Source organism: Oncorhynchus gorbuscha, linkage group LG10 (genome assembly GCF_021184085.1).
Source record: "Oncorhynchus gorbuscha isolate QuinsamMale2020 ecotype Even-year linkage group LG10, OgorEven_v1.0, whole genome shotgun sequence".
Lineage (NCBI taxonomy): Eukaryota > Metazoa > Chordata > Actinopteri > Salmoniformes > Salmonidae > Oncorhynchus > Oncorhynchus gorbuscha.
In genome coordinates, this window is record NC_060182.1 from 52,863,766 (window position 1) to 52,891,111 (window position 27,346).

A 27,346-nucleotide genomic window follows, 5' to 3' on the forward strand; every position below is an offset into this window, starting at 1 on the left:
TATGGTGGTTGCTGATAATGGGCCTCTGTAGATATTCCATGAAAAGCCAGTCATTTCCATCTGCAATAGTCATTTACAACAGTAACAATGTCCACACTATTTTTGATCAATTTGATGTTATTTTAATGGACAAAAAAAAAAGTGCTTTTCTTTAAAAAACAAGGGCATTTCTAAGTGACCCTAAACTTTTGAATGGTAGTGTATGTTGCATGCAATATCCCTCAGGAGTGTCATAGAACACAAATAGATCCCGAGTGGATGGAGGCCTGTGTGTCTGTTGCTACTAAGTCCGCAGGTGGGCTGCTAAGTCCGCAGGTGGGTGGAGTCGAGGAAAAAAAAGGGTCAAAAAGTTTGAGACGTGTGTTCAGTAGCCATACTTTTCATTGAGGTGGGTGCGGCCATCCCCAGACTGACCTGTAGACATGGAGGACAACATTTTAGGCATATTATTCAGAACATGAACATTAAAAAAGTAGTGACAGTGCAGTGACCAGAGTCTAAAGTGCCTGCTTTAAGACCGGCTCGCAAAACAAATTTAGTATGGGGGCCTGTTTTGTTGCTATATTAAGTCACTGGCTATCTGCTCCAAGAACAAAACCCTACCTAGTCACATGTGTGTAACAGCTATGTGGGAAATAAATGATTCCACTTAACCATGCCAACCTTCCTCACATGTCGCAGTGTCTGCCAATGACATACGTTTCTCTTTAGGTACTCGCACGCAATCTTATCTAAGAACCAAATTGTGTGTTTCTTGCTAGTTGCTAAATACAATGAGTTTTGTCAATGAATCCAAATGGCTCTTAGCAGTGTACTTACCCCCGCAAAACATTAAAACCTTATCTTAACAGCGTGGCTTTAATCTGCATTCCTTGGCCACGGATGAAAATGCAGTCTAAACTCTCCCTTTTCACAAATTGGCCATAAAGCCCGTTTACTTCCCTTTTCTCTTTCTACCCTAGCTCCCTTCATCCCAGAGGTCAGGGACAACCTTATTCCTCCTCTTACTTAGGAGTGGTAGAGAACACAAATAGTCCTTCTCATAAAGAGCATTGTGCAGTGTGTTCAACAATAGGTTGACAATAATCTTGCTCTGTAATAATGTACATTTCCTCAGTCCTGAAACTGTTGCCGTAACTCCAAATGTCACCTAGCTGCGAGGTTACAATCCTGTGAGATTATTCAGACAAAAAGGTCTTATTTCTTGATGAAGGTTCCTCAGCAAAAACATTAAACAGAAATTACATTACTGTTAAATGGTTGAACAACAGTTGACAAGGTTAAGGGCCTGGCTTATTAGTCAAAGCCAAGCCAAATTTAGTTGTCTTTGACCTCTGTGTTACCCTAGCGTTCACCTCAAGACATGGCCGCCCTATGTCAAGGGGCCAGGTGGTAGGTGATTAACATCACAAGATGACAGAACTCATAGCAATAAACAAGAGAATATTAACAAGAAGTTTATACCTGTGGGGGGCACCCAGACACAATAGTCTGGGTCATCCTCAGGGTACTGTCCTGATTGGGCGGCTGGAGGCTGGAGACAAAAGCATGACAATGTGACAGAGCATTTCTCTTATGAGCGAAGAAAAAAATGCACCAACACTACAAAGTAGCTCTCTTTCCGCATGGTACTTTCCGCATGGTACAATTTAGGTAGTAAATGGAAAATAGACGGAATATAATAGAGATTAAGAGGGTGAATCTTCACATGGTACAAGAAAATTCACAGAGTAACCTAGTATTGTATCAGCCCAGTTTCTTTGTATAACTCAAGTTGATCTAAAAGTACACTGGATTGAAATTTGGGGGATTGTGTAGAACGCCAGCATACTTGATTAACAGTATTCATTCATTCTCAATCAAGTTTTGGCTCATTATTGACTCGTGTGTGTGAGAGTGAGTGAGTGAATGTGTGTGAGGGCGCACTGAGCTCGAAGTGCTTACTCTGTTGGGGCCGGTGGTTCTTTTTTTCAAGAATGTCCTCGGACTGGGCTTGGCAGCTGCCGCCTCCTTGCCCCCTTCTTTAGGGTCTAAAGAAAGATGGGAAGAGAAACACCAGAACTAAAGTTGGGAACTAAAGACCATCCACACAATGCGAGAATCTCAATTGCATTGCCTCTTCAAAACACATTGGATAAGAAGGTCAGAGGGGCAGGACCTCTGAACTTCTCATTTAATGGGTTGAGGAGGCGAGAGGACCAAGGAAATGAAACAGATTATCACGTGCACACATAGCCAGACGGAGAGAAAAACAGCGTACCAACAGAAGAGCAGAGACACAAACGTTGAGTTCCTGTACCTGATAAGGGCTTTAAACGGCCGAGAGGCGCATCTTCCATGGTTTCCTCAGGCTCCTCTACATCTATACTTCTCTGGGACAGCTTTTTCCCTATAAAAAAACAGACAGTGGTATGTTGTTACGGAAAACAATTTCACCATGATGATGCCACATCAGAGCCAAACATTGGAGATACATAGATATGTAGTATAATATGTATAGCTCTGTCCAAAGTAACACTGCCATCTACAGGCGATTGGGTGAACAACAGCTTCATATGGATATGACATAGGCTACATTCCAATGAACTACCCCAATTAACTATATTCCAATTAATTGTGCACGCCTACACCCCCTCATGGATTTAAAGGAACGGACTGCTGTAAGGAATATGGTGGAAACTCCCAGCAGTCATGCATGCACCAAGCAAACGCTTTTACATGTATGAAGGGAAAGTAAAGGAGTACACACCTCTGGAGAAGGGTAGAGAATCGGAATGCAGCCACAGTGAGAAAAAGGCAGCAAGACACAGCATCTAACTCTTATATCATACCTCTGGGGGGTTGGGACAGAGGTGGGTCCTGCCTCTGGCATCCTGTACTGCAGCCCTCTGTGGAATCAGTGCTTTCATTGGACTGTTGGGGTTCCTCAGCCTGGATGTCAGCCTCAGTCAAGTCTTCATTCCCTTTGTTGTTGTCATCCTCCTCCTCTTCCTCCTCCTCTTCCTCTCCTTTCATGTTGAAGAGTTCTGCGGGCAGATTGGCTCGCTTTGGGGGCAACTTCTAAGAAAGAGGGAAAGAGAGCACAAAAAAATTGAGTGGTTTTGAAGAGACAACAGTTGAGTAAGAGATGCAGAGAGAGGGAGAGCGCTAAAGAAATAGGTAGACAGACTTAGAGACAGAAAGAAATCGCAGAAATAGGGATAGTGTAAACTGTAAAGCTTTTCCAGCATTTGCAAAAACCCTCGTATGAAAAGCTATTATAGATATTCTTCTCTGTTGCCAAGTGAACATACCCCTATGGTCCCAGTCTTCAGTTTGAACTTGGCGCCTCCCTTCATGGCACCAAACAGCGGTAGGGACCGCTTCTTAGGCTTGTCTACGTCGGACGACCCACTCATAGACCTATGAGGATTTTTTTTTGTCAGTGTGCAATACTGTACAACCATGTGTAGCGAACATGCAGTATTTCTAGGAGGGAACAGCAATAGGCACTACTAATATACAATCATCCTCGAGAGGCATTTGTCAGAATAACGGATGAATGGATACATTGTGAGAGAGAGGCACCAAGATGCAACATTCAACTAGGTGATTCAGATATTAGGGGATAGCTGCATGCATATGCATATATATATCACCCCGTCTGCAGTGAAGGCATCTGGGCTGGCCGCGTGAGCTCCACCAGCCGGCGCAGTCTCTGGGCCTCCTTACGCAGGTCGGCGGTGTGCACGTGCAGCTTACGGCGCTCCACTCCGTCCAGCGCCGCCTCACTGCGCACGGCGACCATGAAGGCATCCAGCGGGTCCTCAGAGGATGAGTGAGAGCCGTCTGATGGGAAGGAGAAATAGAAGTGAATTGAAACCTGACGATAAAGCACTCAGTCTCACACATACACAGACAAACTGACAGATACAACACCACTCAATTGGGTGAAACTACATATAGTTGACAGCAACGTAGGTGTACCAGTGTTTCTTTATCCTGGTCCTGGGGAACCAAAGGGGTGCACATTTTGTTTTTTGCCCTAGCACTACACACCTGATTCCACTTTTCAAAGGAAACAGGATTCAGAAACACTAACCTAGACACATTGTGATGAAAGGTGGTTGAAAATACCTTTTCTGTGCACCACTTACCTCTCCCTGTAGCACTGAGCTTCTTCTCTGTCTCTGCCAGAGCCTTCTCAACCACCAACAGTTTGGCCACCTTAGCAAGATAACAAGCACCCTGTCACTCTAGTTCACACCATAAAAGCTATAGTACCCTTCCTCCCCTGACATATCACATACTGTGCACACAAAACATTTCAATAGACAGAAGAGGCTATTTGAAACAAAAACTTTGTTTTGGGGATTTGTAAAGTGTACTTCTGTTTCAGAGAATTGGCAACATCAGTGATAGTGCAATACATACAGCATTGTAACGTGATATCTTAGATGAGCAATTCATTTTGAGAGATACTTCGTATTTCCTTTTTTAATTCCTTTTTTAATTCCTGAGGTTGAAATGTGAGAAAGCGTATTTAATGACATGGGTCTTTACCAGTGACTCGTAAGTGTCCGGGCGCTCCTGAATCTTTCCCGCCTTCTTCATGCGCTCCTGTCTCTTCTTCTCCACAGCACCGGTGCGGTCCAGAAAGTTATCATCGTCACTGTCATAGAAATCCTCGTCCTCCCAGTTCTTCTTCTTGCGCTTGCGGGAAACTGGAGGGAGTGGATTATGAACAAGTTAAAGTACAACAACAGTAGAAGTTACAGACAATGAGCACGATTACATGCACACTATAGTGATTATGGTGGATAGTCAGGTCAATACAATGATTTGTTTAAAACGTTTACATGCTTTGCAAAAAGAACAATTTCCATAATAATCATGTTTACATGGACACAGAAATCAGGCTACTGATGGGCCTTTTGATAAATGCAGAAAATCGGTCATCAAAATCAACAGTGACCATGTTATTTTTGCTAATAGGTTTTGATTCTCAGTTTGGACATATAAAGTTTGTATGTGAAAACTATTTACAAGACGCATACTTGCTTTTTCTGAACTCACTTCATTCGCGCACAAGAGCGAGGCTTGCGCTACTCGGTGCTAGAACATGCCCAGATGCCGATTAAGTTTTTTTACATGTAGATTGCTCAGAAAAGCAGGTGTTTTAATCGGCGTATGCTTACTTTGATTATGATCTTACGCCGATTAAGATAAGCAGACTAAGGTGTTTACATGACTAATGCCATATTCTGTCTTCTGCCATAATGTTTCAAATTGAATTATTAGTGTGCATGTAAACATACTCAATGGTACAGAGTAAGGACTCAACATCTGGCGGACCATGGGGTTAAGCCTACATAGGGAATAAACAAAGTTGTTTGACGCATCTTCCAAGTGCCTAAACAGGCTACAATATGTCCAGAACTATGCTGCACGTGTCCTCAACCACACCTCCTCTTGCAAGCACATCACTCCAGTGCTGTTCAACCTCTACTGGCTCCCCATATGTTCACGCGTCGACTACAAAATCCTGATTCAAACCTACCAAGCTATCTCTGGACTGAAGTATCTGTCTGACCTCATTCTACCCTCCTGTACCACACGCACCCGTCGCTTCTCCAGGTCCGTATCCCTTCAGCAGCCCCGCAGCAGACTATGGGTGACAAGACTGTCAGTTGCGTGGTGCTGCAGGACGCATTTTCAGACACAATTAGGCTGCAGTCTCTGTCCTCTACTAATTCTGTTCTCCGGATCTGGCGACACTTGTATATAGCTTTTATTGTTGTCTTGTGTTCTGGATTGTTTTTATTAAATGTTTTATTTTTGTGTCTGTGAAAATTACTTTACAAATTAAATGAATTATTATTATAATAAATATACATTGTAAATAAAAACTTGAATAACAACCAAAACAGCAAGCCATCACCTTCAATGTGAGCTATTCACTGTTTTGTAGGGTATTCACTGTGTATAATGTTACATTTCAATATAACTTTGGAATAAAGGAAAGAAATGACTAGGCGCTGCTGACCCACTCATACTGCTGATGTAGCAGGCTGCATTGACTACAGTAAATAGTAACAGTTCTGCTGTGGGCTGATGTAGCAGCTCTACTAGGACCCCCACCTGCCTCCTGCCTGAGCAGGCCCCGGGCCTCCAGGATTCGACACGCCTCCAGGGAAGACTGGATGGCCGCATCTTTCTTCTTCCCTGTGTGGGTCACCTCGGCGACCAGCTGCTTCCCAGAAGCGTCATCCACTGGGAGCCTGTGTGTGGAAAGGAGGTGACATCTTTTACATTCTATTCAGTATGTCAATTTTCTACCTGGTAGTTCGTTGAAAGATACATGTCACAGATTGGCTAGGTCTGAAATCAGTCCCTGATTAGTGGGGATGAATAAAAACCAGAGGGGTTGCAGACCTTCAGGTCCAAATTTGAGAAGGACAGCAATATAATTTGCATGATATAAAACATGATTGCACACAATTACATACCCTCAGACAAAATAAAAAACTTACTTTACTCTGCAGAGCCAGGTACCGTGGCTTTTGTCTTCATACTCAAACTCAAGCTCTTCCCCTGAAATAAAAGACAGATAGCGAGACACTTGTCAAACACACCAAAAGGAAACATGATTATGGTACTAGTGAATGTCTTTCTCCAAAGGTCTGACCTTCTCGGTCAAAGAAGCCCTGCAGTGCTTTCTTAGGGTCCTTCAGGTAAGCAGCCTCTTGGTCCTCCTGGAACTCTGTGGAGAAGGGGTTCTCCTCGTTCTCATCCTCTTCGGGGGCTGCTTCATCAGCTACACATGTACAGTTGAAGTCGGAGGTTTACATACACCATAGCCAAATAAATTTAAACTCAGTTTTTCACAATTCCTGACATTTAATCCTAGTAAAACTTCCCTGCCTTAAGCCAGTTAGGATCATCACTTTATTTTCAGAATGTGAAATGTCAGAATAATAGTAGAGAATTATTTATTTCAGATTTTATTTATATCATCACATTCCTCGTGGGTCAGAAGTTTACATACACTCAATTAGTATTTGGTAGCATTGCCTTCAAATTGTTTAACTTGGGTCAAACATGTCGGGTAGCGTTCCACAAGCTTCCCACAATAGGTTGGGTGAATTTTGGCCCATTCCTCCTGACAGAGCTGGTGTAACTGAGTCAGGTTTGTAAACCTCCCCCTTTTCCTCCAAACATAACAATGGTCATTATGGCCAAACCGTTCTACTTTTGTTTCATCAGACCAGAGGACATTTCTCCAAAAAGTACAATCTTTGACCCTGTGCAGTTGCAAACCGTAGTTTGGCTTTTTTATGGCGGTTTTGGAGCAGTGGTCTCTTCCTTGCTGAGCAGCCTTTCAGGTTATGTCGATATAGGACTAGTTTTGCTGTGGATATAGATACCTTTGTACCCGTTTCCTCCAGCATCTTTACAAGATCGGCAGAGTAGCCTAAGTGGTTAGAGCGGTGGACTAGTAACCGAAAGGTTGCAAAATCAAATCTGTAGTTCTGCCCCTGAACAGGCAGTTAACCCACTGTTCCTAGACCGTCATTGAAAATAAGAATTTGTTCTTAACTGACTTGCCTAGTTACATAAAATAAAAAAGGTCCTTTGCTGTTGTTCTGGGATTGATTTGCACTTTTCGCACCGAAGTACATTCATCTCTAGGAGACAGAATGCATATCTTTCCTGAGCGGTATGACAGCTGCGTGGTCCCATGGTGTTTATACTTGTGCACTATTGTTTGTACTGATGAACGTGGTACCTTCAGGCATTTGGAAATTGCTCCCAAGAATGACCCAGACTAGCTCCACAATGAGATTGCGTGCAGGCCAGGCAGCACGGTGCGTGCAGGCCAGGCAGCAGGGTGCGTGCAGGCCAGCCTGCCAGCTTAGTGGAGTCTGCCACTAGCACAGTCAGTGTAGTCAGCTCAGCTATCCCCATTGAGACCGTGTCTGTGCCTCAACCTAGGTTGTGCAAAACTAAACATGTTTTCGCCTTAGAAATCTCACTGGAATTAAAGACCTCTTCCATTCCTGACATTATTGAAAGAGATTGTCATACCGGACATCTCAAAATAGGGCTACTTAATGTTAGATCCCTCACTTCAATTTCAATTTACATCCACTCAATTAGTATTTGGTAGCATTGCCTTCAAATTGTTTAACTTGGGTCAAACATTTCGGGTAGCCTTCCACAAGCTTCCCAAATTACAAAAAAAAACAGTTCGTCTTTTGAGGATCTAGTCATGAAATCTATGCATTCTACTCAATCACTTTTTATAGCTACTGTTTACAGGCCTCCTGGGCCATATACAACATTCCTCACTGAGTTCCCTGAATTCCTATCAGACCTTGTAGTCATGGCAGATAATATTCTAATTTTTGTTGACTAATATTCACATGGAAAAGTCCACTGAACCACTCCAAAAGGCTTTCGGAGCCATCATCGAGTCAGTGGGTTTTGTCCAACATGTCTCTGGACCTATTCACTGCCAGTCATACTCTGGACCTAGTTTTGTCCAGTGGAATAAATGTTGTGGATCTTAATGTTTATCCTCATGATCCTGGACTATTGGACAACGATTTTATTAAGTTTGCAATCGCAACAAATAACCTGCTCAGACCCCAACCAAGGATCAACAAAAGTCTATATATTCTCGGACAACCCAAAGATTCCTAGATGCCCTTCCAGACTCCCTCTACCTACCCAAGGACGTCAGAGTACAAAATTCAGTTAACCACCTAACTGAGGAACTCAATTTAACCCTAGATGCAGTCGCAACCCTAAAAAACAAAAATCATTTGTCATAAGAAACTAGCTACCTGGTATACAGAAAATACCCGAGGTCCTTCTGTAGCTCAGTTGGTAGAGCATGGCGCTTGTAACGCCAGGGTAGTGGGTTCGATTCCCGGGACCACCCATACGTAGAATGTATGCACACATGACTGTAAGTCGCTTTGGATAAAAGCGTCTGCTAAATGGCATATATTATATATTATTATTATTATTATTATATTATTATTATATTACTCTGAAGCAAGCTTCCAAAAAATTGGAACGGAAATGGCGATACACCAAACTGAAAGTCTTCCGACTAGCTTGGAAAGACAGTACCGTGCAGTATCGAAGAGCCCTCACTGCTGCTCGATCATCCTATTTTTCCAACTTAATTGAGGATAAGAACAATCCAACATTTCTTCATGATACGGTCACAAAGCTAACTAAAAATCAGCATTCCCCAAGAGAGGATGGCTTTCACTTCAGCAGTGATAAATTCACGAACTTCTTTGAGGAAAAGATCATGATTATTAGAAAGCAAATTACGGACTCCTCTTTAAATCTGCGTATTCCTCCAAAGCTCAGTTGTCCTGGGTCTGCACAACTCTGCCAGGACCTAGGATCAAGGGAGACAGTCACGTTTTTTAAGACTATATCTCTTGAAGAGAATTATGAAAATAATCATGGCCTCTAAACCTTCAAGCTGCATACTGGACCCTAATCCAACTAAACCACTGAAAGAGCTGCTTCCTGTGCTTGGCCCTACTATGTTGAACATAATAAACATCTCTCTATCCACCGGAAGTGTACCAAACTCACTAAAAGTGGCAGTAATAAAGCCTCTCTTGAAAAAGCCAAGCCTTAACCCAGAAAATGTTTTTTTTAAACTATGGGCCTATAACAAATCTCCCATTCATCTCAAAAAAAAAAAAAGCTGTTGCGCAGCAACTAACTGCCTTCCTGAAGACAAACAATGTATACGAAACGCTTCAGTTTGGTTTTAGGCCCCATCATAGCACTGAGACTGCACTTGTGAAGGTGGTAAATGACCTTTTAACAGCGTCAAACCGAGGATCTGCATCTGTCCTCGTGCTCCTAGACCTTAGTGCTGCTTTTGATACCATCGATCACCACATTCTTTTGGAGAGATTGGAAACCCAAATTGGTCTACACGGACAAGTTCTGGCCTGGTTTAGATCTTATCTTTCGGAAAGATATCATTTTTTTCTCTGTGGATGGTCAACTGTATGGTTTTGACAAATCAACTGTACATTTCAGTGTTCCTCAAGGCTCCGTTTTAGGACCACTATTGTTTTCACTATATATACTATATATATTTTACCTCCTCCAAAACTATAGTTTGTTAACAAGAAATTTGTGGAGTGGTTGAAAAATGAGTTTTAATGACTCCAACCTAAGTGTATCTAGACTTCTGATTTCAACGGTATGTATTGGTAGATAGGAAGGCGAGAGAGAGAGAATAAAGTCAACATATTGAGGGCTTGAAGCTACAGAGCTGTGATATGGTAGCAGTGGTTAATTGCAATTAATGGAAGTAAACAATTCTGAGCCATGCATTACAGTCTCTCCTGGTGCTGAGCACTGAAAGCTTACCTATTCCCCAGGAACAGCCCGAATCATTGTTTAAACTCTTTCCCTGGATGCCACTGCTTTCTTTCCCCTCTTCCTTTTCCTCCTCATCGGAGCCTTCTCCCATCATCCTCCTCTCCAGGTCCTCCCGCTGCTTCCTGGCTCGCTCCCGCAGCTCTGTGACAGTCAGGTCTGACTCCGCCTCTTCGTCAAACTCTGGACCCTGCAAAGATATATAGTAGAGTAGGGCTATTCAGAACTACAATGGTAAAGGACTACATAAGTGATAGAGGTTTGAAGTCTAAGGATGTCTAATCTAGTACATCTATCCTACCTGTGGTAGTAAGTGCACTGTGTATAACATTTTACTTAGCCTATTTTTGAATGGTATGAACACTAAGTAATGTTTTCTGGCATGAAGGAACAATTCTTATTTTTTATTACCTGCATGATGAAAAGTCTAGTGCTTCCCCCGAATTTGAGTACGTGCCCAACCCGTACTCTGATGTAGGTATTCGGTGGTATCTTGTTCTTGTTGACGAAGGTACCATGTGTGCTGCCCAGGTCATGGACATAGAACCCTCTTGCCTCTCCAACTGCCTCCTCCTCTCCTGCCAGCCCACGGTATTGAATGACAGCGTGATACCTGGAGATTGAAGGGTGTTCCAGGGATACGTCACACACAGGTAAACGTCCGACCACAAAATAACTCTGCTGGGTGAGTGGGACCGTATCAACTATAGTGCCATTCTTGAGGATTTCTAGGGAATATGGGACATCTGCCACTCCTGCCCAAGGAGGTTCGGCATATGGAACAGGAGGGTGGGGTTTAAATTTGCCAATAGGTGTTCCTTTGACAGGAAATCTTGGTGGGGGTTGGACGTCACTAGTCTGGTCTTTTTCGGAATAATTTTCGCTCTCTACACCTTTCCGTGACGTTGTGTTGTCATTATCCGACGTGAAAGGGGTGGTTTGCTCATCTGCAGATGCCTCACTACTATCAGAAGTAGATGGTTGTAGTTCTTTGTCGCCATTTTCTTCATGTGTAGGCTTTCTTGCTGCTCTGCTCGCGACAAGACCTCGTTTACTCACGAGCGAAGGCGCGGCAAAGAGAGCAGGTTTTTTGAAAGGGTCCTCTGTTTGAGTGTTAGTCACGTCTTCTTCCTTGTTACATTCACCACCATTCTCATTACTCACACGTTCTTCCATTTGAGTGTCCATTTCTTTAACAGTAAATATTTCACACTCTTCTGTGCGCGAGGAGTCCGCCATGTTTATTTGGTTCGGCTCTCAACTCGGACCGTGCTGTAACACAATTCCATGCTAATTGTTACCGTCAGAGATGTTATGCAAATATTAGGAATTGCCTTAAAATACAGAACCCGTAAAGCGGTACCATATTAACGAAATTAATTTGTTTTTATACATTAACGTTACAGTGTGAAGCCTAATTATTAGCAAGGAGGAACTATTCCAAACATTCAAATGATTTACACGGTGCCTTTTAATGACACGGACCAGAAGCAACGTCTGAAAGCTGTTTTGTTCTGTACGTAAACTATACTCTTGTTGCATATCTTCGAATACGGTGAGAAGCTAGCTATATATTTTGTACTAATCTATAAAATTGCTGTGTTAATTTGCTCAATTATAAAGCGCCGTCGCAAACCGTGGATTATCCATTGAGCGGGCGTAGTTAGTTAACAAGCTACATAGAACAACGTTTGCACCTCATTTGTGTAATTGCAATTTGTATCGTATTTAGTGGCCAGCTAACACTACTATACTATGGGCAGAAATGGTAATGGCGGCAAATTCAAGATACAAGAACCATTTGAACAGTTTTCTATAAAAGTGGATGAGGTACTAAAATACGTGCTCAGAAATTAAACCTGACGATAGTGATATTGGAAGGAGAGTGGAAACGGTTCATACAGAACAATGAGACAGATATTTCACTGGATGTATAAATGTGAAGCATCCGCTTGGCGTTTCAACTCAATGTCAAATATGGTAGTGAAAGGAGATTTTGGCAGACAACTTTTATCATGGATGACACATTTGATCTCAGTACAGTTTTCTGTTCCCGAAACTAGAAATATGTTATGAACAGAATGGACTGCGTTTTATAGACTAACTTTAGGCAAAATTGTAAAAAATCGCGTTGTTTAGGAGTGCAAAGTCGAATTGAGATATTGCACATGCGCACTTCAGAGTAGATTTCCCAGACGGAATTATGCAGATGTCTGCTAGCTCGTGTTTGTGGCTCCTGCTCACCTCCTTGCTTGTTCTGCACACTATGACTCATTTGTTCCCAATACACCACATCCTTGTCGTTTGCATCTTGGTTTAGTTATATACATACATCTTTGGTTCAGACTTGTCTGTGGGAAAGGCGGAAGTATGTTAGAATCGGATGGCGCGTTGAGTAGAGTTAAGGGAAAATTGTAGCGTTGAAAGTTTAGCAAAACGGATTAAAATTGTTAATAAAGATAGAATACTATCTAATAATTCCTCGTTCCTTGTTTGAGTACGTTTCATGGAAAAGTATGTGTTTTCGGGATACCCATTTGCGGTGAGGGAGATAGAGGCTTCACTGGGAAAGGTAGAGTCAAAGAGGACAGTGGCCGCATTTATAAACGCTACATGCGCACAAAAATGCCCCAAAACATGCGTGGGCCAGTTTCCAAGCAAAAGTTGGCATTTATAAAAACGTAATTTGACTTGAATGTGCTTATCCTCCTGTAAACTTTAGACCATGCATACGGACAAGTTCTAGTGGTTGAAGTATTACATTGTAAGAAGGCAAAAAGTAGCCTTAGTAGTAACGTTGGGGAATTTTTATTTTTATTATTTCACCTTTATTTAACCAGGTAGGCAAGTTGAGAACAAGTTCTCATTTACAATTGCGACCTGGCCAAGATAAAGCAAAGCAGTTCGACAGATACAACGACACAGAGTTACACATGGAGTAAAACAAACATACAGTCAATATTACAGTATAAACAAGTCTATATACAATGGGAGCAAATTAGGTGAGAAGGGAGGTAAAGGCAAAAAAGGCCATGGTGGAAAAGTAAATACAATATAGCAAGTAAAACACTGGAATGGTAGTTTTGCAATGGAAGAATGTGCAAAGTAGAAATAAAACTAATGGGGTGCAAAGGAGCAAAATAAATAAATTAAATACAGTTGGTAAAGAGGTAGTTGTTTGGGCTAAATTATAGGTGGGCTATGTACAGGTGCAGTAATCTGTAAGATGCTCTGATAGTTGGTGCTTAAAGCTAGTGAGGGAGATAAGTGTTTCCAGTTTCAGAGATTTTTGTAGTTCGGTCCAGTCATTGGCAGCAGAGAACTGGAAGGAGAGGCGGCCAAAGAAAGAATTGGTTTTGGGGTGACTAGAGATGTACCTGCTGGAGCGTGTGCTACAGGTGGGAGATGCTATGGTGACCAGCGAGCTGAGATAAGGGGGGACTTTACCTAGCAGGGTCTTGTAGATGACACGGAGCCAGTGGGTTTGGCGACGAGTATGAAGCGAGGGCCAGCCAACGAGAGCGTACAGGTCGCAATGGTGGGTAGTATATGGGGCTTTGGTGACAAAACGGATTGCACTGTGATAGACTGCATCCAATTTGTTGAGTAGGGTATGTTGCTGTTGGGGGTGCAGTGCTGTTGACCGGGGTAGGAGTAGCCAGATGGAAAGCATGGCCAGCCGTAGAAAAATGCTTATTGAAATTCTCAATTATGGTGGATTTATCAGTGGTGACAGTGTTTCCTATCTTCAGTGCAGTGGGCAGCTGGGAGGAGGTGTTCTTATTCTCCATGGACTTTACAGTGTCCCAGAACTTTTTTGAGTTAGTGTTGCAGGAAGCAAATTTCTGCTTGAAAAAGCTAGCCTTGGCTTTTCTAACTGCCTGTGTATAACGGTTTCTAGCTTCCCTGAACAGCTGCATTTCACGGGGGCTGTTCGATGCTAATGCAGAACGCCATAGGATGTTTTTGTGTTGGTTAAGGGCAGTCAGGTCTGGGGAGAACCAAGGGCTATATCTGTTTCTGGTTCTAAATTTCTTGAATGGGGCATGTTTATTTAAGATGGTTAGGAAGGCATTTAAAAAAAATATCCAGGCATCCTCTACTGACGGGATGAGATCAATATCCTTCCAGGATACCCCGGCCAGGTCGATTAGAAAGGCCTGCTCGCTGAAGTGTTTCAGGGAGCGTTTTACAGTGATGAGTGGAGGTCGTTTGACCGCTGACCCATTACGGATGCAGGCAATGAGGCAGTGATCGCTGAGATCTTGGTTGAAGACAGCAGAGGTGTATTTAGAGGGGAAGTTGGTTAGGATGATATCTATGAGGGTGCCCATGTTTAAGGCTTTGGGTGGGTACCTGGTAGGTTCATTGATAATTTGAGTGAGATTGAGGGCATCAAGTTTAGATTGTAGGATGGCTGGGGTGTTAAGCATGTTCCAGTTTAGGTCGCCTAGCAGCACGAGCTCTGAAGATAGATGGGGGGCAATCAGTTCACATATGGTGTCCAGAGCACAGCTGGGGGCAGAGGGTGGTCTATAGCAGGCGGCAACGGTGAGAGACTTGTTTTTAGAGAGGTGGATTTTTAAAAGTAGAAGTTCAAATTGTTTGGGTACTGACCTGGATAGTAGGACAGAACTCTGCAGGCTATCTTTGCAGTAGATTGCAACACCGCCCCCTTTGGCAGTTCTATCTTGTCTGAAAATGTTGTAGTTGGGGGTGGAGATTTTCAGAGTTTTTGGTGGTCTTCCTAAGCCAGGATTCAGACACAGCTAGAACATCCGGGTTGGCAGAGTGTGCTAAAGCAGTGAATAGAACAAACTTAGGGAGGAGGCTTCTAATGTTAACATGCATGAAACCAAGGCTATTACGGTTACAGAAGTCATCAAAAGAGAGCGCCTGGGGAATAGGAGTAGAGCTAGGCACTGCAGGGCCTGGATAGGTGACTGCAGCCCAGGAGTGATTGACGGAGCTCAGGAGTGATTGACGGAGCTGGCTAGCTCCGGAGTAATTGATGTTTGCTCCGGAATCGACGAGAGCGTATAGACACACGGATAGCAGCTAGCTCGCTGTGAGATCCGGGAATGAATGTCCAGAGAGCAGTTGAATTCCAAGGACATGGAGAGAAAAATTGGTCCGGTATGTTCCGTTCCGAGCCGCGCTGCGCTGTACAAAACTGCCGATAGATTTTCAAGCTAAAGGATAGCTGATGACCACAAACCGTGGTTAGCTGAATACTAACGATTTGCCAGTAAAGAAGCTAACTAGCTTCTGATTAGCTTCTAGCTAGCTCCTGGCTAGCTTCTGGTTAGTTTCTGGCTAGTTTCTGGCTAGCTTCTGGCTAGCTTCTTGGAAGATTGCAGATTTGAGGTAAATAATACTTATTTATAAATATAAATTGGTGAGGCGGGTTGCAGGAGAGTGTTTTGAAGATGAGTTGATGAAAAATAAAATGTATGTGAAAAAAAGTTGTAAATATATATATATAAATATATATAAATATATATATATATATATATATATATATATATATAAATATATATACAGGACACGACAAGATGAGGACAAAAGACATCTGAACTGCTATGCCATCTCGGGCAAAATATATGATGGCAATCGTATTCGTAACAAAAAAATATTGTAGTTAGGCCTAAATATAATTAGATGCAATCATTTGCTGTTAGTGACGTGTGAAAATTTCTGTATTTTATCTTTACATTTTAAAATAATTAGAAATAGGCATCTATTTATGTTATTTAATTTGCATGATAATTGCTGAATAAATTCCTCACCTATTTGTGACTGCTGGTTTCATACTCACGAAATGGCCTAAAGGCCAAGTTAGGATAGGCTACTATTGTCCCATCTCTCATTTAATTGAACCCACTTCACAGTAGTAAATAGATGCGCTATTTCAAGTATTTTGCTCTATGCGATCCGATCCGTAGTGCAGTTTAATGGTGGAACAGACGGTTCACCTTTTCCATGTACCTTTTGTAGGCTATGTCTGAATAATGTAATGTTACATTTCTCGAGTAGACAATATTTCATTTATAAACAATACATAGGCCTAATTATATTGCAAAGAAATTGGCAACATTGCAGAATAAATTCCTCACATTTTCTGGCCATGGTGAGTTATTATTCACGATGTAGCGAATTGGGCCTATTAGAAAGGCTATCATTTCAAGTTTTTGCTCTATGCATATGAAAGGGAGTGTGGTTTAAAAACTGTTTATAACATACAGGTGAACATGAAGTTGATCTTTTGCATTGACTTTTGTAGGCTACTGTAGTTGTATATTTTTCAGAGTAGACAATGTTTTAGAATTTGCGGGCAATGTACCATATTTAGATTTGGGGAAAAGTACATTCAGAACATTATTGAATTCCAACAGTCTGTTTACAGGTCCAGAACAATTTGCAATTGTTTTTGTCTTTCAGAAATGGTCAGATACAGCAAATGTCACTACAAAAGAACAAATCTGCCAACACTTCCCTCCAAAGACATTTGATCAAGTTCACCATTGCTAATTCCTTTAGATACTGTCTTTGCCTAATTCCTATACTTCCAAGGTACACAACAAATAAGGGCATTATTGTCACAATGTAAGGTGAATAATGGGTGTTTTTCAGGCAGAGTTATAATGCTCGTTCTCACTTGCACTTGTTTTATGACTGGTCTGATTTATAACGGGAAACATGTATGTCAGTGCCGTTTAAGATGAGGGAGGATTATTATTTTTTTTCTCCATGAGCATGGCCTTATTTCTATTACAGCATATTGGATGACTGTCATTCATATTCCATTCACTCAGTTCAATGTCACAGCGCTAGGTTGAGATTTCATTTCCCAGCCTGAGTACAACTGAAGAAGTCTTGAACTCAAAATTATTTGCCACAAAATGTACTTAAGGAAGAAACATAAAAGTGCATTTGAAGTTTTTGTAATCCTATCAAATGCTTAATCATTTTAATCAACTTATAAACTTCTTCATCAGACTCATCACTCTCTACCGAAATCACCCTCTTTGTACTCTCCATGAAGTCTGGACATGTTGGGCATCAGCAGATTGAATCTGAAATACATAAAGAACATAGACATACAAATACAATGAATTGCTGTCCAAAAGAAACTATATTAGATATGACACATTTTATCAGTGCATAAAGCATTGAAATGTGTTACCAATTGTAACCGTGTTTGTTGTTATTTACTGGACATTACATATTGATGATGACTTTTGGAGTACTTAGCATAGCAATCTAGAGCCACTACCTATTCCAGGTGCTGGACAATAATAATAATAATAATAATAATATATGCCATTTAGCAGACGCTTTTATCCAAAGCGACTTACAGTCATGTGTGCATACATTCTACGTATGGGTGGTCCCCTGGTAACCTCGCAGGAAGTGGTCCAGTGCACGCAATAGGTGTCCAATTCTGGTGGGAACCAGTGGTGTGTGCCCAAGCGCCTGGAAGCTGTTTACCAGGTTTGCCCTGTTCAGCGGACTGGTGTGGTAAAGGTGTAGAGCCCACTGAGGAGGTCTTCTACTTTCTGAAACATCACGTTGGACCGGATGGCATCAGATAAGGTCAGTTCAAGGCGGTGTGCCATACAGTGGATGCCGATGATGTAGGCTCTGGCCCCCTTCAGCCGGCTGACCACACCATTCTTGGCTCCGGTCATCACAGCAGCTCCATCTGTTCCCAGAGCGACCAACTTGCTTCCCCACTCATCACACGCTCCCTCCATGATGGCACTGATGGCATTGCTTATGTGTGCCGCGTCTGCGTTCTCCACCGACTTGATGCCGACAAACTTCGACTCGATCTTGCTCTTGTGACAGAATCAGACAAACTAACTCCTCTTTCACAGAACTGTCTGTGGAGCCATCTGACATGATGGAGAGAAATTTGGTGTTTTTCAGATTCTCTCTGATGTTGTTTCTCTCCACCTCTGCAATATGGTGCAAAAAATATTTGGCCTGCTTCTCATTTCTATATCTTGAGCCCACAGCAATTCCTTTTTTTTTCATCCAAACTGCAAAAATCAAACGCGGCATGGGAAATTCAAAAATATTTTTTTGAACTATTTAACTTTCACACATTAACAAGTCCAATACAGCAAATTAAAGATAAACATCTTGTTAATGTTAGATCACCACCAAATCCCAAAAAACCCACAGCCATTTTTCCCAGCCAAAGATAGTCACAAAAGCAGAATTAGAGATAAAATGAATCACTAAACTTTGATAATCTTCATCAGATGACACACATATGACATCATGTTACACAATACATTTATGTTTTGTTCGATAATATGCATATTTATATCCACAAATCTCGGTTTACATTGGCGCCATGTTCAGAAATGCCTCAAATATCCGGAGTAATTAACAGAAATACTCATCATAAACTTTGACGAAAGATACATGTTTTACATATAATTAAAGATACACTGGTTCTTAATGCAACCACTGTGTCAGATTTTAAGAAAACGTTACGAAAAAAGCATACCATACAATAATCTGAGACTGCGCTCAGACGTAAATATATTTCTCCGCCATGTCAACAGAAATACGAAATTACATCATAAATATTCCCTTACCTTTGATGATCTTTCATCAGAATGCAGTGCAAGGAATACTAGTTCCGCAATAAATTGTTGTTTTGTTACATAATGTTCATTGCTAGTGTCCAATTAGCTACTTTTGCTAGCATGTTTAGTTCACATGTCCAAAAGCTGGCGCTGGTCCAGGCGAACTCGGACGAAAACATCAAAAAGTTATATTCCAGGTCGAATAAACTGGTTAAATTAAGTAGAGAATCAATCTTCAGGATGTTGTTATCATATATATCCAATAACGTTCCAACCGGAGCATTCGCTTTTGTCTACAGAGTAATGGAACGCATGGAGATATCATGAGAAATGCGCCTCACCAGGAACTGGCATTCTGCCAGACCACTGACTCAAATAGCTGCCATCCGGCCCCACACCACACTAGAGACTTCATTCCATATTCTACTGACTGTTGACATCTAGTGGAAGGCGTAGGAAGTGCGAACAGATCCATATCTTACTGGGATGTGAATAGATAATGAGTTTAACATCAACCAGCCCCAGAATTTCCACTTCCTGTTTGTTTGCTTTTCTGTTATAATTCAGAGTGTTTTCTATCCAATAGTAATAATAATATGCATATATTAGCATCTGGGACAGAGTAGGAGGCAGTTCACTATGGGCACGCAATTCATCCAAAGTGAAAATGCTGCCCCCTATACCTAAAAGGTTAAGGGCTTGTAGGTAAGCATTTCACGGTAAGGTCTACACCTGTTGAATCGATTCTCAATTGCAATACGGTTCTAGAAACATAAAGCCCTTTACTTTCATATCACATCAAAAATAACTTCCAAAATGCGAATGTACACTTAATGTATTTACTATGTTTTAACCGGCTTCATCATAATTGCAGCCGACAGTTGCTAATTAGCACAGGTGGTCCCTCTGTCTTCTGTAAACACGCGCTGTAACATGGATATATGGCCGTGTGGGAAAACTAACCCTATAAAGGTGTGTATCAATTGAACCTTATTGTTTTTTTTGTTTGTCTTAAAGATAAGGTCCTTATGCTGCCAAAACCGTACTGCAAGCGATACGTGTTAATGTTCTTATCAAAACTCCCCTGTACAGAAGACGCCTTCGTCCAATGACTCTTATCTGTAATGTAATGGAACTGAGAGTCATGATGAAGGGCTACGAGATTCCTAGATGTGAGAAGTGTGCAGGAGGGGCATGATGCAAAGGAATTGGGTACTAATGGTGCTGACGCTTAGAAGTGTCCAGTGAGATAAATGCAGGTTGAGGTTGCCAGGATCGGAGGAGCACAGAAGGTGTCGTAAGCTAAGACAGTGAAGAGAGTAGAAGAGGAAGATGGGTCCAGGAGGAGGGACCCTAAGAGGCTTGCTGTGCGTAGGCAGAGGTCAATAGAGAGTGATGGGAATAACGTGCTTCAGTAAGGTTGGTTTCTTAGTGTTCCTACCCATTGTTATCAACTGTACTGCAGAACTGTAACTTATATCACAGGGAAAAAAACATTTTCTGGTAATTTCTGGTAACAATATATAACAATGTCCCATCTTCCCAGGCTGCTGGCTTGGTGCAGGATCAGATATGGCCAAGTAGTGGAATAGTGGTTTTAATGGGTGTAGGGATAGTTGGTAGTGCCATTTTTGTTCCCTTATCCCCGTCCTTCCCTTTTTGTGTTACTAAGTTTAATCAATTCACACTCCAGAACAGTAGGCAGAAACACAGGTCTGGATAAGAGAAATAGATAAATTAGGTCCTTGTTCCTTTTAGTGTGTGCTGATTGCCATCTCCCCTGCTTTGTCACATACCAGAAACCTCATCACACGAGAGCCTGAAGCGGCTCACGAGTAACGATGATGCGTTACTGGGGCGAGATCCCCGGGCCGGCAGGTGCCCCACCGAGCCGCAGCTCCTTCGACCTGCTCCAGCGCGAGTTCCGCTCGGTGGAGATGCAGGACCCCCCTCTGCACCAGCCCTCGGCCCAGCGGCCCCGGCCCACCACCATGCTGGACATTCCCTCTGAGCCCTGCAGTCTCACCATCCACACAGTGCAGCTATGCCAGCACACCCGACGCCTCCGCGGCCTCTTGGCTACAGCCCAGGGGAAAGGTCTGGTCCCCTCAGAGGGCGGTGGTGCTGGAGGAAGTAGCAGGCTGGAGGAAGGGGAGGCTCTGCCCCCAAGGCCACCCACACCACCGGCTGCCCCCGATGACCTGCTGCCCCTGGACAGCAAGGCACCCTGGCAGCCCTTCCAGCTCTGCCACAGCGACCCTGAGAGTGACTTTTACATGTAAGAGAGTAATGGCTGTGTCTTGACTTGTTGCAGTGGCATTCACAGTGTCACTTTGTACTGTGATCTATGTTTATTAATTGAACTTTACATTCAAGTCACAATAAGCAAAACGGATTATGATCATGTTTTTTGTGTGGAAGAATGTGGTGAACAGTGCTCTGGAAACTATAAGGCAAGGAATTATCAGTTACGCTCCAAGTTTTCTCCTATGAGCTAGTTCTGTCTCATCCCTTCTGCAATCTTCAACTTTCTCTCCCTCTGTCTCTCACCCCCTCTTTCTCCCCTCTCCCCATTCAGGGGAAAAGGTGAGCCCGTCACGGAGCTGAGCTGGCCCTCGTGCCGACAGCTCCTGTACCAGTCAGTGGCCACAGTCCTGGCCCACGCCGGCTTCGAGTCGGCCCAGGAGAGCGTGCTAGAGACCCTGACTGACCTGGCCCACGAGCACTACCTGCGCCTCAGCCGACTGCTGCGCACGGCCGCGGACCGCGAGGCCCGCCTGGGCGCCACACCCTTCCCGGACGTGGTAGAGCAGGTGTTCCACGAGGTGGGCATCGGCAGCGTGCTGGCCCTGCAGCGCTTCTGGCAGGTGCGCATCAAGGACTACCACAGCCACATGCTCCAGGTGAGGAATTGCTGATGTTGATTTGGGATGGACTTTGTGATGTGGTGACTGGGGGAAAAAAGTGTGTTGTGTTTAGTAGGACACAATGTTGTGAAAGGATCATATAGACATCCATTGTGTACAACAGACTGATAGTATTACTCCCTCCTGAACATGACCCTGATATTGACATGGCTAGGTGAGACCAGGCACCTGCACCCTGTGGAGTTTATTTGACCTTCTAGTCCTGTGTAGGTTAGATTATCCCACTGTTAACTCTCTATCCCCTGTGCCGTTCCTTGGTCAGCCAAGAGCTATTTACCACCCCACTGTTAAAACTATCCCTTCGTTCGATTCAAAGTCAGCAATACCAGGCTCCACAGTGCAACCATTTTACTCGCATTTGTGCCCAAAAATGTATAATGTGAGAACAGAAAAAGTCAACTATGAGCACATGCAAGCTGTTTTATAGTGGGTAGCTAATCACACAAAGATCTACGGATCCCATATAGCTAGCCCACCTAGCGCAGAAATAGGGGGGCTGTGCGCACTGAGTGAAGTACTGAAAGAGTCACTTTTAGAAGCGTACAGGCATAGAAGTCCAATTTACTCGAACGTCTACTGAAGTGTGATGTTGTCCTCGTGTTTCTTGGCTATTTACATTAATTTGTTCACACGCGAGGTCGTTTTTCAATGTTAGTTTAAGCTTGCTCAACTGCTTGCGAAGAGATGTCGGACAGACCGTGTCCTGTTACCACTGTAACCTCCGGCCCTCAAAAGGGCAGATGAACATTTGTCTCACCTATTTGAAAGTACATTGTGCTTGATTGAGCGTGGAACACTCCCAAAAACGTTTTATTCATGAACCTTTAATCATTTATTATAAAAACAAGCATACTTTCATTGTGCTCCTAAATTCCTTTGTGTGCGCCAACATTTTTGCTCCTTTTCGAAAAACAATGTCAGTATAAGGCCCTGCAAGGAGTTCACGGTTAACCCTCTATCTATCCCCTGGGTCTGTTCCCAGGTCAGCAAGGAGCTCACTGTTAACCCTCTGTCATTCCCCTGGGTCTGTTCCCAGGTCAGCAAGGAGCTCACTGTTAACCCTCTATCTATCCCCTGGGTCTGTTCCAAGGTCAGCAAGGAGCTCACTGTTAACCCTCTATCTATCCCCTGGGGCTGTTCCCAGGTCAGCAAAGAGCTGTCGGAGGAGTATGAGCGGCTGGTGAACCCTGAGAAGGCCCTGGAGGACTCCAAGCCCCCGCGGATCAAAGAGGAACCAATGAATGACATTGCCTTCCCCGTCAGCGAGGAGCCAGAGGCGGACCAGGCCTCTGGGGATCAGGCCCTCCCCATGGGGGTTCTGGGGGCCCCAAACGAGAGGCTGGCTGGGGGCCTGGAAGGGGAACACTCACCACACACCTCAGGTACCGTATATACCCCCGTAATACTAATACTATGTGCAGTCCTCACCATATGTATTTGGACAGTGAAATGACATTTTTTTACTTCGGCTCTGTACTCTAGCATTTTGGAATTGAGATCAAATAATTAACATAATGTAGTTTAAAGTGTAGTATTTGGTGTCATCCCTTGTACGCAATGACTGAACATTCATTTGGATGCTACCACGATTATGACAAATCATGAATGAATCGTGAATAATGACGAGTGATAAAGTTAGAGGTACAAAGATGATAACCTTCCCTGTTATTGGTAATGATGAGAGGTCAGCATCTGTTGTGTAACCTCTGTAACTTAGCCAAAACTAACTGCATATGCACCCAACAAGTTTTTAGAGACGCAAGTGTCATGTAGTCATTGGGTGCAAGCAATATGGGAACAAAAACCTTTAGACTATTTTAATACAAGTGAATTTGTCCAAATACTTCAAAATGGGGGGACTAGATCCATATGTTATGTCCAAATGGCCCTGCCGGAACAGGATCTGGCACCTCTCCGTTTTGGACTGTTTCATTACGAAACCTATTTGGCTGGATCCGGTACCTGTCGTGGCATGAAAAATAATTCACTTTTTGCAATCTAAAAAATATATAATAAGAGATCAAAGTTAATTCGAGCTGCCTCTTCATTAATTCTCCAAGCTGTGGATGTAGTCCAATAACAAGGCATCGCCTACAGTCGGGAACGCATGGCAAATCTGTCAGTGAACATGCAGCATGCAGTTTAAACAGGCCTTCCGCATGCAATATTTCAAATACAATTGAGGGAAAAGACAGTTTGGAAAGCAAATGGTTCCTGCTGAAAAGAGAAGACTAATCTGTCTGCTGTAGGCTACCAACATATTTGATCAACTTCCAAATATGTTTTTACAAAGTAAAATGAGAGAGAGACTTTTGGCACGAGTGCATAGGCCATCACCAGTGAATGAGCTGAGCATCATTGTGTTAGTCAGTGAGACTGGAAAGCATTTTTAGGATTATCATTTCCTCCTCATATTGTAGCTGATGTCTCCACACGCCTCGGCCATTGATTCAAGACAAGTTCAGCTTTGTTGATCTCAGATTCTCAGTGTCAAAGTTGCCAATCATTTTGATTATTTGTACGCATTAAAAAAGATCTCCAGTCATGTAAAATGACGTAGAATTGCATGAAATGTATTTATAAAAGTCAACAATTGTACCGGACTCTAGGTTACAAAAAACATTTCTCCATGTGTGCAACTTCTGTAAGTGCCTCTACTTTACTGCTTCATGCCACTACGCAAATGCGATGTAATACATGCAATGCTTTATTATAAAGGTGAATAAATGTGTGTGTGTGGTTGAAATCCAGTTCCCCCCTGGTCAGATAAGAGGTGACATTCTGTATTATCGTGCCATAGTGATCAGTTGATCTGAAATTCTAAATGTTCTTTAGAGCCCAAATTAACATGTTAGCTTCACTGTCCAAATACATATGGTAAGGACCTACATAAGACATGAGTTGGTTGTGTTAAAAAATACCCTAAAAGTATTGTACTGATTCTAATATTCACTTGCATGACATCATAACACTGATTGTATACAAGTGTCATTTAGCATTTGACATAGATATATGCTTAATTTAGGCCTACATGATATAGGTACTTTTCTTAAGTCGGACAAACACTGGTATGATACCCTCAGGGACCAAGAGGGAATGATAATATTAACTGTATAACATAGCATTGTTTTCATGAGATAGATTTGATTACAAATAACTACTTAACTTTCAATATTTGTAACCGAGTTCTGTCCATCTTGGCCATTGTGTCCCTGACAGGCAGTGGAGTTGCCATCAGCTCCCCCTTGTGGCACCTGTCGCAGGTGAAGATGGAGCCCCAGGACAGCGAGGAGGGCCAGGTGTCAGGCCACGGGGTACTGGGAGGTGATGTGTTCGAGGAGGGAGGGCCCATGTCCACCATGAGCGAGGCAGACGGCATGGCGCCCTCGCCCGGAGGGGCGGCGTCCGACGGCAGCTACGCCTCGCACTCTCCCGACTCACTCATGAGCACATCACCTGTCTTCAACCAGAGGCCCAGGAAACGCATGAAGAAGATATGAGGGGCCTCAGACTCGCGGAGGTAGCCATTTTGTGTCAAGGTAACATGGGCACATAGTGGCCATACGAAACATTGCAAGGTTGCAAACAAATTCCAATGCCGTTGTCCATTTTCCCCGAACAGATCTGAAAGTATTGGATAGGTCACAGCACGAGGGCCATGCGCGCTAGTTGGTGGCAGAACATGGGAGTTATTCTAGAATGCCAGCAAAAAAAGCCTCTATTTACATGTTGCTTATGAATGCATTTCACACTACTTTTGGATTATAATTTGATTTTAAGGCTCGTGTGAATGTCCTGCTTTATATAATATGTGTGTCATCATCGCAAATCAACTGCATTATACGTTTAAAAAAAACACTTAACCTTCAACCAGTAAAATGGCTCTATGACAATGAGCGTTAGCATTCTAGCGAACAACTGCTCCATGCAAAATAGTTATTTTGCAAAGATCACAAACAAATGTAATCTTAGCGACTGTTCAAGCATTGTAAAAGTTATTTTGTTTAGAAGTAATATAGTCTGTTGAATGAGCGCAGCCAAGAGTCACGCACATCTGTGGGTGACGTCAGTGTGTTGTGTACTGGAAAGGGGTCTATATGTCCTAGTGTTGCACGGTATACCGGTACCACGGTAATATCACAATACCAAAACGTCATGATACTTATGATACCAACATTTACAAATACAAGTACTACCACATATTTTGCCCCACCGATCTAAAGAACCCACTGGCGCCTGTTCTAAAATGTTTACAAAGTCAGTTTTGTTTATAAATACACTTAAATTTAAGCGAACTAGTCTTGTATGTGCCAGTCCAATAAAGTCCACTTCACTTTCTTGCGCATATCACGTGTGGCAGCTGTAATCCAGCAGCCACAAAATGCTTGTGCTTCTAGCTCTGACAGTGCAGTAATATCTAACAAGCAATATCTTATCAATTACACAACATATACCCACAAATCTAGTAAAGTATCATTTCATCCCTGGTATAACCAGGACCACAGTCCAATTTGAGTAGGCTTTGCAAGTTCGCTGTCATGCAGCCTCTTTAAATGCCAGAGAGGAAAAGCAGCTTGGCTAAAGACATGATTTCAGTATTACAGCTTGTCTAGCTCAAACAGTTTTAAAAATGTATATATTCCTGCGCAATTTCATGCTTTTTTAATAATTTCACAAACCATGTTGCGGGCCGTTTGAATCCAGGCTCGCTAATTATTGGTTTGATAAGAAAAAAAAAACATTGTTCAGTCATGTTACCTAGCAAACAATCTTGTAACTTGACAGTAGGTCTAGACAAATTTGGTTGCCACAGGAAGAAAGGAAAATGATCTGCTACTCATGAGATGTGCTTCAAAAAGGTAGGATTTATATAGGCCTAATGTAATACTGAAAAAGAATATAAGTGCAACAATTAAAAACATTTTACAGTTCATGTAAGGAAATCAGTCAATTTTAAAGAAATTCATTAGGCCTCAATCTATAGATTTCAAATGCCTGGGCAGGGATGCAGCCATGGGAGGGCATAGGCCCATCCACTTGGGAGACTGTCCACCCACTGGGGAGCAATGCCCAGCCAATTTTCCCCACAAAAGGGCTTTGTTATAGACCAAAATACTCCCCAGTTTCATCAGCTGTCCGGGCGGCTGGTCTCAGACGATCCCGCAGATGAAGAAGCATGATGTGAAGGTCCTGGGCTAGCATGGTTACACGTGGTTTGCAGTTGTGAAGCCAGTTGGATGTACTGCAAAATTCTCTAAAGCGACATTGGTAGAGAAATTCATTCAATTCTCTGGAAACAGCTCTGGAGGACATTCCTGCAGTCAGCATGCCAATGCCATACTCCCTCAAAACTTAAGACATCTGTGGCACTGTGTTGTGTGACAAAACTGCACATTTGAGTGACTCAAA

At 42.8% G+C, this 27,346-nt stretch overlaps 2 protein-coding genes across 6 annotated transcripts; one reads left to right on the plus strand and one right to left on the minus strand.

Moving 5' to 3' along the window:
• Nucleotides 1–106: 106 nt before the first annotated feature.
• On the minus strand, nucleotides 107–12,043 carry LOC124046240 (solute carrier family 4 member 1 adaptor protein). Its single transcript, XM_046366388.1, has 14 exons — nucleotides 10,819–12,043; nucleotides 10,399–10,597; nucleotides 6,668–6,796; nucleotides 6,513–6,573; nucleotides 6,121–6,260; nucleotides 4,543–4,703; nucleotides 4,137–4,206; nucleotides 3,639–3,828; nucleotides 3,294–3,402; nucleotides 2,832–3,060; nucleotides 2,300–2,389; nucleotides 1,945–2,030; nucleotides 1,465–1,534; nucleotides 107–414 (listed from the first exon to the last, which is right to left on the minus strand). Exons 1-14 carry the CDS (start codon nucleotides 11,644–11,646, stop codon nucleotides 365–367), a joined length of 2,412 nt encoding a protein of 803 aa, XP_046222344.1. The 5' UTR covers nucleotides 11,647–12,043; the 3' UTR covers nucleotides 107–364.
• supt7l (SPT7 like, STAGA complex subunit gamma) lies at nucleotides 11,750–27,346 on the plus strand. 5 transcript variants are annotated; one of them, XM_046366391.1, is made up of 6 exons: nucleotides 11,750–11,962; nucleotides 16,849–16,980; nucleotides 20,810–21,288; nucleotides 21,589–21,913; nucleotides 23,082–23,319; nucleotides 25,157–27,346. In XM_046366391.1, the coding sequence occupies exons 3-6, from the start codon at nucleotides 20,852–20,854 to the stop codon at nucleotides 25,435–25,437; spliced, it is 1,281 nt and encodes a 426-aa protein (XP_046222347.1). In that variant the 5' UTR covers nucleotides 11,750–11,962; nucleotides 16,849–16,980; nucleotides 20,810–20,851; the 3' UTR covers nucleotides 25,438–27,346. The 5 variants fall into 5 exon arrangements, with proteins under 5 accessions (XP_046222347.1, XP_046222346.1, XP_046222345.1 ...); XM_046366390.1 differs by lacking the exon at nucleotides 16,849–16,980 and having other exon boundaries at nucleotides 11,750–11,923; XM_046366389.1 differs by lacking the exon at nucleotides 16,849–16,980 and having other exon boundaries at nucleotides 11,751–11,962.

Bases quoted from the DNA above. Each gene is read 5' to 3' on its own strand.
- supt7l (XM_046366391.1), top strand. From the start codon at position 20,852: ATGATGCGTTACTGGGGCGAGATCCCCGGGCCGGCAGGTGCCCCACCG. The intron at 21,914-23,081 runs GTGAGGAATTGC...GGCTGTTCCCAG, and splicing joins ACCACAGCCACATGCTCCAG to GTCAGCAAAGAGCTGTCGGA. The intron at 23,320-25,156 runs GTACCGTATATA...TGTCCCTGACAG, and splicing joins ACACTCACCACACACCTCAG to GCAGTGGAGTTGCCATCAGC.
- LOC124046240 (XM_046366388.1), bottom strand. From the start codon at position 11,646: ATGGCGGACTCCTCGCGCACAGAAGAGTGTGAAATATTTACTGTTAAA. The intron at 3,403-3,638 runs GTGATATATATA...AAATCCTCATAG, and splicing joins ATGCCTTCACTGCAGACGGG to GTCTATGAGTGGGTCGTCCG. The intron at 2,390-2,831 runs GTATGATATAAG...GTTTTTTTATAG, and splicing joins TCTGTCCCAACCCCCCAGAG to GGAAAAAGCTGTCCCAGAGA.